Source organism: Epinephelus moara, chromosome 7 (genome assembly GCF_006386435.1).
Source record: "Epinephelus moara isolate mb chromosome 7, YSFRI_EMoa_1.0, whole genome shotgun sequence".
Classification (NCBI taxonomy): domain Eukaryota; kingdom Metazoa; phylum Chordata; class Actinopteri; order Perciformes; family Serranidae; genus Epinephelus; species Epinephelus moara.
This window is the reverse complement of record NC_065512.1, coordinates 30,982,698-30,996,122: the sequence shown is the minus strand read 5'-3', so window position 1 is coordinate 30,996,122 and position 13,425 is coordinate 30,982,698. Positions and strand designations below refer to the sequence as shown.

Here is a 13,425-nt window from a genome sequence, read left to right as displayed (position 1 = left end):
AAGTGTGTGTATACGATTTCTTTGGTGGAATAAACGGTATCACTGATCAAAAAGAGTGCATTTGTGGTTGTAGCAGTCACAATGTTTCGTACTATCTGTTTGATTCTTGATTCATGGAGTGCAGTGCATCATATATTGGTGCAAAAGATCAAAAGTTATGCCCAAAATTATCCAGGAATGGATCGAACATTAAACTAGAAAAACCCTCAGAGATGAAGGTTAAGGTAGGAGAGACTGTTAAAGTAGCTGAGGATACAGTGAACTATTTAAGAGTGCATTAGATCTATCAGGGAAGGCCATGGATCTGAAAGCTGTCACTAAAATCTGCCAAAAGACTAAATTCTTGGCAAGAAAATCAGGGTTGCTGGATCGATAAACACTGAAGACATTAGCCAGAGCATTTGTTCAATGCAACCTTGACAGTGCTGCCATCTTCTGGTTTAATAATACAACACAGGGCATGAAAAATAACACTGCCTAAAGCAAGTGAATCAGGGTTGTATTAAAGGTTCTGTATGCAACATTCAGAACATTAATATAGCAGCAAACCACTATTTTGCTGTGTAAAGATATAATGGAGTAATGGCGTCCTCAGCAGAGAATAAAAAGACTCCATCTCTGTGTGTGTTTTAATCTGAGTTTCTCTGTGGTTTGTTGTAGTAAGCTGGTCTGGCCGCACGTGCATGTTAATGCATCTGTGTATCCCCACAGCTAGCTCATCGCTGCTGCTTTGCACTGCTCTCATACTGCGGTTATGCTGATATCAGGATGGCATCATCGCTGAAGTGCAGTGCCCCACCCTCTGCTCCCCCTGGTTAACACTGATAGCTCTGTCAAAACTGATGTCATTGTTTAGCACTGTTTATGGAGTTGGCATTGTTTGCTGCTAGCCACCAGCTCAGCCATCTCCATGTTGAGAACAGCGTGAGTGTGTCCTTGGCTTCTCAGTCAGATTCACCCCTCGCTCCTCCAAAGCGCCAGCCTCTTGCCCAAATATGGTCACTTTTGGCTCTAAAAAAAACAAAACAGCCGTGACAGCCGAAATGCTGAATCTGAGGCTTCAAAACGGGAGTCCACCAGGGTCCAAAGTAAGTGTGCTGGTCCTTGTGGAAGTGGATACATTTGTTTGAGTGTCATGCCCCCGCGACATGACTCGTCCCACTGTCATGATTTAATCTATTCGTTCAGATAACATCTGGAGAGTCTAGAAAAGCTGCAAAATCACCCCCAATTTATCCCCATTCAAGTTAGTGGAGGGCTAAATCACAAGGTGCCTTGGACGGCGGAAGTCTCTATTACACCTGCTTTATAGGCCCAATGATGCGGAGGCAGCGCTGATCATCCAGGTGATTTCAAACTGTGGACATAGAGCTTTTTGTGGTTTTATGCACCACTGAGCAACTTTTACAGGAATGAAAGGGTCCTGCCTTCAACACTGTGTCGAGGTCTCTTAATGCATCCATGGAGTCCAAAAACCAATGGGTGATGTCACGATAGCTATGTTCACTATTTCTACAGTCTATGGAATTTTATGATTGTTGATTAAATCTTTGTAACTATCACTGAGTGACAAGCAGCAACTTCAGTGCCATTGTGTCACAGGCCTGAGCGGACAAACCGTCGAATGATGCAGAGAAAGTGATGGGGTAAAATAAATGGGTAAAATCTTCAAATGCACCCCAAGATAGTTTTCATTTGAAAGGTTATTCCTCACAAATGGAAAACGAGGGGATATTCATTTGAAAACAACATGGCACCATCTGGCAAATCTGAGCCTTCCGCTCTATCTGTTGTTGCAGCTGTATAAGCACAAAGTTCCACTTGGATCTCTAACAAACAGTGTGCTTTTGTCTGGAAGATTATTGATGGAAAATATTACCTTCCCATCCTGTGAAAATCTCCATGCTCGGCTTCAAGTGATGTGTTTTTATTGAACTGTTTTGAACAGTGTTCATGATATGATTCTCCCTCTATAATACAGCATACAGTTTCTGTCACAGATTTCACTTGCAGACACACGACACACACAAAACCATTGGTCATCATCCTTACAAGTTTATATAGAGTATTTTAGGTATATGTAAAATTATAAAATGGATAACTCAGGAGTCACACACAAGCCAACGTCCACCACAAAGTCAAGCAAACTACTTTTAAGACTCATATTTGAATATACAAATACATTTGCATACTTATTTGTATAAGTCACGAGAAACGCCTCTCCTCCTCCTCCCACATTCAAATCAAGGAGGATTTCACTGATCAAACAGAAGTTAGTGCTCGAGATTGGGTGTTCAGTGTGTCTCAGTGTGTGCTTTTGTGTCTGACAGAGAGAGTTTACATAATTTTTCTCTGTGACAGAAAAACACGGACCCTGCCTCTTTGCGTCAACGATGCCAGGATGAGATAGTGACTCACACTTCCAGTCCACTCCTGTTGTGCTTAAATATTGCAGAGTGAATTGGACTGACTTCAAACCAAACGAGCTTCTCTGTCAAACAGTGAGCATGTCTGGTGTGCCTGCTGTACAGATGTTCCCATCTCTCCATTCAGGGTGCTGTGCGTTAACAACACTGGCTGGATTAGTGCTAAAAATAAAAGCCCTACTGGATCACTGTGGACATTTTCATGTCAAACAAATGTTCTAATTAAACCATATTTCAGCTCAAGAACAATGCAGAACTGTATTATACTCGTGTCATATTCTTGCACCAACAAAGAAAATGTTGTATGTTTTCTATTTTTTTTTTTCACTTTTTGAAGTGTACTGTACAAGGGGCAATAAGAGATACAAAGTGGGGGACATTCCTCCTGTGATTCAGTACATGAGTCATGTGGTGATAGGAGCTTTTTTGGGCCTCTGACTCTTGGTACTTGCATACATGGCACATTACATCAGATTCCCACATGCCTGAGGACAGTGCGACAATGAATTGCCACCAACTTCTCTTTTGTGCCCCACTGCTATCAAGTTACACACTCTATTTCTGAATCTCTCAGATAGGAAATTTACATCTACGTAATGGAACCCTGAAGGAAAAAGGATGTTAGGAGCCACTCATCTAGCAGCTGTCCTGTAATGTGTTAGTAGTGGCTGCATATGTCTTCTTCTGACATGACAAATTGGGGCTTGGCAGATGTTAATGTGAACCACTAAGCCAAGAGACTGAGGTTCTCAAAAGCAACTGCTGCAGTAATTTAACTCAAATTTCCTTTGACTTTTGGTAACAAAGTTATTTGCATAACTTAGTGTAAAACACAGCATTATGCTGATGTTTGTTCAGCCATCATTTTGGATCTTGTGCTCTGCTTGCAAGTAAGTAATTCATTTTCTCCAGTTTATTTCAAATGGAGTAAAGCTGTCCTTGATTTTCTTAACAGCTTACAGCAACCGCAGAAGTAAAGGCAATACAGCATAAAACTGGATTTGTATTATTATGACATGTGCATTAGTCATGTTGTTGCAGTGAAGTTCTTTTTTCTCCGTTAAACTGAGTAGACACTACACTCACATCTGGGTCATGTGGTCCAGCAGGGAGAGCAAAGCCCCCTGTGTAACACTTTGTTTTTACATCATTAAGATTGCAACCACTGGGGCTACTGTCACTGCAGTCACAGTCACAGTCTGATCTAAATGACAGCCAGATGTCACTTTCATGTACATGCAGAGTAACTGGTGGAATAACACTGATGATTTAATAAAATAGGAGTGTTGTAAGAGAAAGACTGAATTGACAGTTCAGTTCTTTGTGGGGATTATTCAAGATAGGAACAAAAACATTCTCAGCTGAGCTAGAGGTTACAGAATCCTTTGGTCCAGACCAAAATATTTCAACAAATATTGGATGGATTGCCATGACATTTTGGGCAGAGATCCATGGCGTCCAGAGGATGGCCACTGCTGACTGTGGTGACCCACTGACTTTTAATTTAGCACTATCATCTGGTTATAATTCATGATTGTCCAGTAGCTTGGTGCTATCAAATATCTGCAAAACTAAAGACATTCCCATCAGGATGATAAAGAATGACTTAAACATAAATAAATGAATACATAACTAATTAAATGAAATTAAATGAATGAATAAATATATAAGTCTTGCTCAGTTCATGGACTGTACACTGTGATGATGCCAGACATTTTTAAATCTTGGCTTGAGGAAAGTTTTACAAACATACAAATACAAAGAGTCATAATTGACACTTTTAACAATTTGAGGTTCCCTGTCAACAATTTTACAGGTTTACAATGGTGACCCCTGGGGGAAATGCTTTTGGGGCCGCAGAGGATTTTTTTTTTGCTGCAATATCACAAGTGACCAGTGGGAAAAAAATAAAAGCAAGGATGAACTGCGTTCATGAGGGCCTGGAAAATTCATTTGCTTCTGTCTGGCTGACCAAATTGTCAGCTTTAGACTAAGGCTAGGACCTCCTACTTCATTAACATACAGACACATAAACACAAAATACAGAAATGTAGGTGTACAGAAATGAACCAATAAATCTGAGATATGTATTTCGGTCTTGTTTATCAACTTTAATTCATTTATTTATGCATTTATCTATTTATTTTCATATTTATTTTAGCATTTACTTATTTGTTTCTGTATTCATTAATCTATTCCTGTATTTTTGAAATAAATTCATATATTTCATTCCATATTTAGGTATCTATTCCTGTATTTATTAATACATTTATTTGTTTTATTTAAGTGATTTTTCATCCTCTACAATGTTTTAGAGTCAGTCCTTGGACAGTATATTTTGCACAACCTGTTCCATCAGTGAAATAAGCTCAGTGGCTGAATCTCAGTCATGAACAGGAGGTGACACCAGTTGATTGCCCTAAAGACAGCCCAATCGCAGCACAGCAGCTGGAGACAAATCCGAATATTTTTGCATCCGGCATGCAAACAGCAGATGTTTATTTACTTGAACATTTTCCAAGTCACTGTTGTTCTGCAGACATCAAAGTTGAAGGCTAATTTAACATTTCAGTTTTCAAAAGCTGTCCAGAAAGATAAACAGAAGTCTGAAATTCCTTAAGGTGCATCCTCCGTCACTTAATTACACCCTTTGGGAAGAGAAGCACGACAAACTTCTCTTATCCTCCTCTTTATGCTGTTGTTGAGCTGGAAGACCCAGAAGTGACAGAAATATATTATTTCAAAGTGAATGCCTTCATCTTCACTATTGGATTTTCTCCTTAATGGGTCATTTAAGGAGAGGGTGGAAAGCTTCATTTGTTGGTATCTTCAGGATGTTCAGAAAAGTGTCTTCCCAGTGTAGCATTCTTGATCCCATCTGGATTTCTGACCTTCTTTTCTTTATCTCTTTCTCCTGACAAGGCTTCGCCTTTCCTCAATTAAAGGGACAGTTCACCCCAAAGTCAAAAACACATATTTTTCCTCTTTCATGTAGTACTATTTATTGGTCTAGATTGTTTTGGTTTGAGTTACTGAGCGTTGGAGGTATTGGCTGTAGAGATGTCTGCCCCTTCTCTTGAATATAATGGAACTAGATGGCACTTGCCTTGTGGTGCTAAAAATACCAAAAAAATACATTTGAAAAACTCAACAGCCGTTTTTTTTTTCTTCAGAAATCATGACCCAGTTATTTAAGACAATCCACAGACCTTGTTGTAAGCAGTTTCACGAAACTATTCTTTTTCAAGCCTACCAAACAACACCCTATGACACCGCGCAGAAGAAAGCATGCATTGACTGCTCGCCTACAACAAGGTCTGTGGATTACTTTGAGTACCTGGGTTATGATTTCTGGAGACTCGGTCTCACTTGGTCAGGGGCCCTTGGCGTAAGACATCAACGCACCACAGTATGCTTTAGTATGTAACGCACTGTATGGCGGCATTTTTTGATGCTTTGAGCAATTGCCATATAAAAACCCAGAAAGTCACGTGATATGCAATAAGGGAGGTGGATGGGTCAAACAAACTCAGGACTTTTACCCTGTTCGTGTCCTATGTGAAACCAAAAGTCAGTTGAGTTGATTTTAATAAATGTGGTGTGCTAGCATGTGTAGCAAACTGCTAGTGACATATGCCACATGACGTTAAAATTACATTAGTAACAAACCTTAAGTATTACGATTTGTAAGTATTAAAGCTAACCATGTGGTTTTCTTTCCTAAACCTAAAAATTAAGCGTTTTACCTACGTTCGTAATATATTTTGAAAAGAGACTGTATTCATTCATGTACATTTCCTGTGAAAACTGCAGTTTATTTTGAAGACACAATCATTTAAAGCTATAGTGCGTAACTTCTGTCGCCTCCCAGTGGATAATGCATTATTACAACTAATAAGCCGGCGGCACTTCCATGTACACAGAGTAACACTCGCCACACACCTTGTACACAGAGTAACACTGGCCAGTCGCCACACACCATGTACACAGAGTAACACTGGCCAGTCGCCACACACCATTTACACAGTGTAACACTGGCCAGTCGCCACACACCGTGTACACAGAGCAACACTCGCTACACATCGTGTACACAGAGTAACACGGGCCAGTCGCCACACACCGTGTACACAGAGTAACACTCGCTTCACACCGTGTACACAATGCTACACAACGTGGCGAACACCAGGCTGCTAACATTAAATTACGTTCATAGCACCATTTCCAAGAAAATAATAAAGTACTAGGTCCAATACATGTAACAGCAACACATGCTACTCATAAAATAATTATAAACCAAGTCACTTACTTATCCAACAACAGCAAGGCAACATCCGTGTCTGCCCTCAGCCCAATTTCTTCCTTCAGGGCTCTCCACCGAGGAAAAGCGACGGCAATACAAATCCTTGTTTGCCTTCTCCGTCGGTCACTTTCCTTCTTTGCTAATAGACCTTCAGCCGAACGTCCAGGCTTTTTCTTTGTGGTAGGATCCACTTCTGAACCGTGTCTCGGCCACTTCTTTGTTGCTTTCTCTTTCTACCTGCGCTCTACCCTTGCTGTGANTGTTAGGAGCCGATCGGCTTAATCAGCATTGTGTCATCTCCTCTAGTAGTGGCTTGGGTGTAATCAGCATTGTGTCATCTCCTCTAGTAGTGGCTTGGGTGAAACGGACATTTACGGACCTGTAAAGGTTACGCACTATAGCTTTAACGAGCTTGAATTGACACACTTTCCTTTTGCGTCCAAAACTGACATGGTAGGGGTATCCAGCACATCATATTTTGATTTGTAGGGCAATTGACTAAGTGTCAGTATTTGACTAGTTGGGTAAGAAAGTGTTGTTTCTAGAAGGAGACATTGCTGTTGAGTTTTTCAAATGTATTTTTTTGGTGCTTTGATCATCACAAGCCAAGTGCCATCTAGTTCCATTATATTCAAGAGAAGGCAGACATCTCTACAGCTGATTTCTCGAACACTCTGCAACTCACGCCAAAACAATCTAGACTTATGAATAGCACCACAGGTAAGACGAAAAATATGCATTTTTGATTTTGGGGTGAACTGTCCCTCTAATGCTGATTTTAATCTTTTCATTGTTTGGATGTTAATCTGCATGTTTTTCAATTTTCAGCTGATTCAAGTTTTAGTTTAAGAGTTTATCTGGCTTTTGTCTTTAATTTTATCACAGCTCTACAACATAGTAATATGACTCCCATAAATACAATACAGATGTATGCTTTGTCCTCAGTTGGAATTCACAGAATAACAAAAGCAATGTGTTAAGCACACCATGTGAAGAGGAGTGAGTGAACATAACATTGTCCAAGGGGCAAATCCTTTGGCGTATGAGCATCACCGAAAGCCTGATGGCCAACACCTGTCTAAACACATGGAGATGAAATACAATATAATCATCCGCTCCAAGATTAATAGACCCTTCTCTTTAAAAACCTTCATCTAACCAGGCAGGTCAGTCAAGTGCATGTTCTTGTTTACAGTGACAGCCCTCATGCCCCTGGGTCCCTAACAACAGGCTGAGTGAATCATAGTTTTGTCCAAATACTTTAGGATGAATTGGGTTTGCCCCAAGAAGTGTGTGTGTGAGCTGTTCTGTCAAACAGTGAGTCTCACTTTTCCATTTGCAAACAGTGTTCTTTTCAAGGCACGTGTGTGTGTGTGTTCCCAGGACAAGCAGATAGGAGGTTTCAGCACGTGGATGCTTCTTCTTAAGAAGCCTATAGAGATTTTCTTTCTTTCTTTCTTTCTTTCTTTCTTTCTTTCTTTCTTTCTTTCTTTTTAATTGGCAAAAAAGCTTCACAACTGCTGCCTGGTCAGATTGATCATCTTGAACCCTAGTCAGCACTAGGTGACAGAATAGCACACTTACGGGGAGTAGGACAATAATAGCATGAACACTGCTGTTTATTCTGCAAACATTTTTTAAGGTTGAAAGGCAAGTCTATCCTGGGTTATGTGCTAATGTTAAGTACTGGGATTTCTTTGTCTTTTTGTTTTTGCTCCCATTTTCCACAGGTTTAAGTTAAAGATCACAGACTTTTATTATGCACTCAGCAGATATATTTCTCTCAAATATTGTTCACAAAGTTTTTAAAATCCCTGTTAGTGAACGCTTCTCCTTCTCCAAGATAATCCATCCTGACGGGCATGGCACAACAAGAGGCTATTTAAACAGCATCATTACTACACAGGTGTACCCTGGGATGTTCACAATAAAAGGCCACTCTACTATGTGCAGTTTGATCACACACACAATGCCACAAGTTTTAAGCAAGTGTGGCATTGGCATGCTGACTGCAGGAATGTCCACCAGAGCTGTTGTTGTGAGGTGAATGTTCATTTCACTACCATAAGATGTCTTTAATGTTGTTTCAGTGAATTTGGCAGTACATCCAACCAGCCTTGTTTGGTTACTATGACTAACTGCTGTCACGTTAAGATCCTGGTGAGAACATTGAGCATCCAGATGAGTGTCCCCGAGGTAGTGTCTGATGGTGTGTGCAGAAATTCTTGGGTTGTGCAAACCAATTATTGCATCAGCTGTCCAGGTGGCTGGTCTCAGATGATCCTGCAGGTGAAGACGCTGGATGTGGAGGTCCTGAACTGGTGTGGTGTAGGCTGGTTGAATGTCCTGCTTAGGGAGACGGCTTATGGTCGTGAAGTTAACATTCAGTTCACAGGCAACAGCTCTGGTGGACATTCCTGCAGTCAGCATACAAATGGCATGCTACCTTAAAACTTGTGACGTCTGTGGCATTTTGTTGTCACTGCACATTTTAGAGTGGACTTTAATTGTGAGCATCCTGAGGCACACCTGTGTGGTAATGATTATGTTTAATGAGCAGCTTGATAAGCCACACCTGCCAGGTGGATGGATTATCTTGGAGAGGGAGAAGTGCTCATTAAGACGGACTGTATTACATTTGTAACTAAAATTTGACATATAGCCATCAAATGCATAAAAAGTATTAGATCTTTAACTTAAACCTGTAAAAAATGGGGACAAAACAAAAGTGTTGCATTTAAAGCTTTGTTCAGTATACTTATATTGATGTATGCGACGACACGACAGTCAAACATATTCATTCAACAGTAGCAGGTTTAGTTATTGTATAATAATTGTCATACCTGAACCAACAAGGATTCATCTTCTGCTCTGCGGAACTGTTTATCTGCCGCCGTGTCTACACGGACAACAATAACGAACGGCATTCGCTGCGCTTCCGTTGCCCATGACACCGGAGCGAAGTTCTGACAGCTGATTCTCCAATCAGTTTATATCCACTCGGAGCTCCCAAATAATCACTTTTGAAGTTATTTACAGTCGGACGTACCTCCTTTCACCTCCGGCTGGAGTTGCAGACAGCGCCTTGAACAGAGGAGGGCGGCTGATTATGGTGTAGCAAGGAGCGCTAGCCCTGAGACAGCAGGTAAAAACGCTCAGTTAACACACAAGCTAACACTAGCTAGCACACATACTTCATTAATAACTGGCGGCCGTCTTCATTAACTGAAACAAGTGACATATCTCCGTGCTCTCGCCCACATGTGAGAGTAAAAAGCCTGAGCTGAGACCGGTTTTAAGCTTGGACGTTGTGCCTAGCTAGGCTGTGATTAGCGGTGTTAGCGGTTTGTTATTACGATTATTAGCGAGCGAAAACTACAGTGACGAGGCGGTAACTGAACTTCTAAAAGTATTTACACCAGCATTAATTATGCTCTCAGGTCCTCAAGAGGTCTGGTTTTAAGCGATGCGCACTTGCCTGTGTTTTAGTATCATAAGAAGTTAGCTGGAGTTCTTTGGGGACATTTTGAAATTAAAGACAGGCTACATTCTGTTTTACTAAAGAGAACTTACTCTGTTTGCCACCAGTGTATGGTTTTACGTGGCTGTTGTACATACGCTTATTATACTGTGAAAAGGATGGGTGTCTTTGCGGTAGATCCAGAGGAATTCGGTGTGATTGCACAACATGAGGGAAAAACTGTCAGATTTTTTCATCAGTGTTTGCGTGCTTATCTTCTAGCTGGTTGTAACAACCTGTGTGCGTGTATGTACTTTCTCTGCCAGCTCAGTGTTCTGCTTGTGCTGCAAGGTCCTGTCCCCCTGCAGCTGTTTGACTAACACCCAGGTACTCTGTGTGTCAGTGGGCAACACCAGGGTGCAGTGACTGACAGCTGAGGCAGGTGGGCATTGACTTAGACTCAGTGACACACATTTTCTGGGCTCGCTGATACCTGATAGCTTCACCCTCTGCAACTGCTGCTCCCTGGATGAGTTCACCCGGTGCTCAGAGTGGACACACGGAGTGCAGAGATGCCAACGTAGTGCTCTATTAAGACCTCTCCACCACCTGCAGTTATGTACAAGAGTAGAAGAGTAATGGTGGCTTAAAACAACAGAGGGGACCAGTGGGATCAGCTGGGTTATATAACATTTAGTGAGTGACGCAAGCAGGTTATCAAGGTGGTTGTTGGGCCATACAGATGCGGCTGCACCAGGCAAGGTGATTGCAGATGTCTTTGAAAGGTTGAATTGTCTTTAAAGTAGCTCTTTATAGTTATTTATTGGTGGTAGTCTGCATACTGTTAAATTTAAAGTCGGGTTTCTTACCATGAGCTGTACTGAATTCTGGAATGTGTGTAGAATAACACATTACTTTCTAATTTAAAAAAAAATATTTCTTAGATAATTTGATATTCAGGCTAATGCATAACATATTATGTTTGCCAGACTTAAGCTGCCGTTTCCTAATTGGAATACATGAATTCATTACAGATTTGTTATTTTTACAAATGCACAAGAAACATTTCCAGGAAACAAGTAAACAACAGCAAAGCAGAGGCAGAAACCCACTCAGGCGAGTGTTGCATGGCATCGATAGTTACGGTAAGACATGTAAGACATGTTTACAAAGAGGGAATGCTTTCATCTCTAAGTTGTATCGATCTCATACCATAGATGGTTGCTTCCTGCTGCAGCATTGATAGGAACATTGGCAGATGCATGACTTTTTTGACTTTGTACTCTACAGCTATAGTGAGTCTGTTGATTATCATTTAGCAATTACAAAATGCTGTTCATACTATGAGAGGATTTGTGGTACTTCTCTCTGTAGGCTCCCTTCTGTCTCGCACAATCACTTTTCTGAGACGATTAGAAATCAGAGAGTGTCAAAGATAAGATGAGTTTCTATTCCCCTCTTGCATACAACAGCCCCGTACAGGAAAGTGAATAACCACTACTGTAAACCACAGCAGTTAGGGTGTGGCGGTTTTTGGCATCTTTCAGCAGTGGTGAAGTGTTCATATGATGACTATGCTTATTTGTCTCTCAATAGAAAGTCTAACAAAAGCACAGTAAGCTTAAATTGATCATGAATGTAAGGAGCAGGTGGGCAGAATTCAAACCCATTAGCTTTTACTGCAAAGATTTTATCTGTTGTAGAGAATAGGCTTCTGTATAAAGGAAAGGCTGTCTTATTAATTACCTCCTGTAGATAGTCTCTTATAACAAGACTGTAACTCAACACTTACATTATTAGAGTCGTGGCCCCACATGTCTCTCCTCAACAGGGAATCCAATTCCAATTGGCTGCTCTAATCGATGTCAAGCACTTCATTAATCTACCGTAATTCAATGGTATCGTAGTTGTGAGTTAATTGCTGCAGCAAGAATAGGAAGGAGTTGACTTAAACCTCATCATTTCCACATGTCTCACCCATTAAACACTTACCAATTCAGTCCTTTTTATGTTTTTGCCTTGAGACCCACACTGACGATAGCCTGACTATGCGTGGGTTGAAAATCTTTTATGGCAAAACTTGGATGTAGTATTACTAGCATGATGGGAAAAGATTAATCAATTCTCAGCAGAACTGAGCTTGCGCTTTGGATGTAATTTACCTTGAAAGACATTTCCTTTCATTATCTGTATCTTTTATATGTGTGGTGTCATGTTGGGCTGGAGCCTGTTCCGGCACATTGGGCTGGAGGCAGCCTGAACAGGTCATCAGGCTATCACAGGACTGACATTACTAGACAGACGACAAGCATTCACATTTTCAGTTGTGAGCGGTTAAAGTTGCGACTTCACCTTGTGCGCATGTCTTTGGACTGTGAGCGGAAACCCAGCCATTTTTAAAAATGATCAAACATTTTGTGCTTCCTTTTTCTCTGTTCTACAATGATTCATTTTTGCTTTATGGTCTGTGTTTGATTTTCAGGCTTTTGAGCAGCAGTGCAGTGCGGCAGAGTGCAGCGTGGGGCAGACCGAGGCAGATCACAGCAGCTTAGCCATGCTTACGTTGGCCAGTAAGCTGAAGAGGGATGATGGAGGAAAGACGGGCCGTGCCTCTGGAGCCTCCGACTCCACCCATAGGGTCTCCATCAGGGACCGCCTCCTTACCAAAGGTATCTGAGTCATTGTCCACTTCATCCATTGTGTATTTCTTCAGTTCAGATTCTTTTTTTTTCTTTACAGAAGCAAAACAAACCAGGCAGCTAAATACTTAAAGACTATAGTTTATTTCAATAGAGAAACATAAAATTGTTCATGTTCTTTTTCCTCCGGGATGTTTTGGCTTCTCCTTTTAGTTCTTTTTCTCTGTTTCTACCTCTCTCTCTTCATTCCTCTTTACTCTCTGTCGGTGTTTTTCTTCTTGCTCCTTGGTTTTTTATTTATAGGTACCTATCGCCACCTTGAGATGCAGCTTCCAGACACCTGCCTCCTCTCCCCCTATTTAAATTTCAAACAGTTGTCCTTGTCCTTCTCAGTTTTGTCACTCCGTTTACATTTGTCTCATTCTCACCACTTGTGCCTGACACCATTTTCCGTTTTCACCTCTCTGGGTTCTCACCGGTCTCTGCTTTAGTCCGTATATTTACTTAAAGGTATAATTTTACCTGAATACTGTAACCAGTGAAATTAAGATTAAAGTTTGATGTAACTGTTTTATAGTAAGTTGAATTGCCCAAGAACTG

The 13,425-nt window shown here is 41.0% G+C and overlaps 1 protein-coding gene across 2 annotated transcripts in view; it reads left to right on the top strand.

Moving 5' to 3' along the window:
- The first annotated feature begins 9,629 nt into the window (after positions 1-9,629).
- ube2f (ubiquitin-conjugating enzyme E2F (putative)) overlaps positions 9,630-13,425 on the top strand; it is a 59,719-nt gene continuing 55,923 nt past the window's right edge. The window contains exons 1-2 of one of the 2 annotated variants that reach the window (XM_050049047.1): positions 9,630-9,871; positions 12,669-12,855. In XM_050049047.1, coding sequence (XP_049905004.1) covers positions 12,741-12,855 — 115 coding nt within the window. In that variant the 5' untranslated portion in view covers positions 9,630-9,871; positions 12,669-12,740. Of the gene's footprint in view, positions 9,872-11,208; positions 11,332-12,668; positions 12,856-13,425 lie in introns of those variants that run through there. The other variant, XM_050049046.1, reaches the window with a different exon arrangement.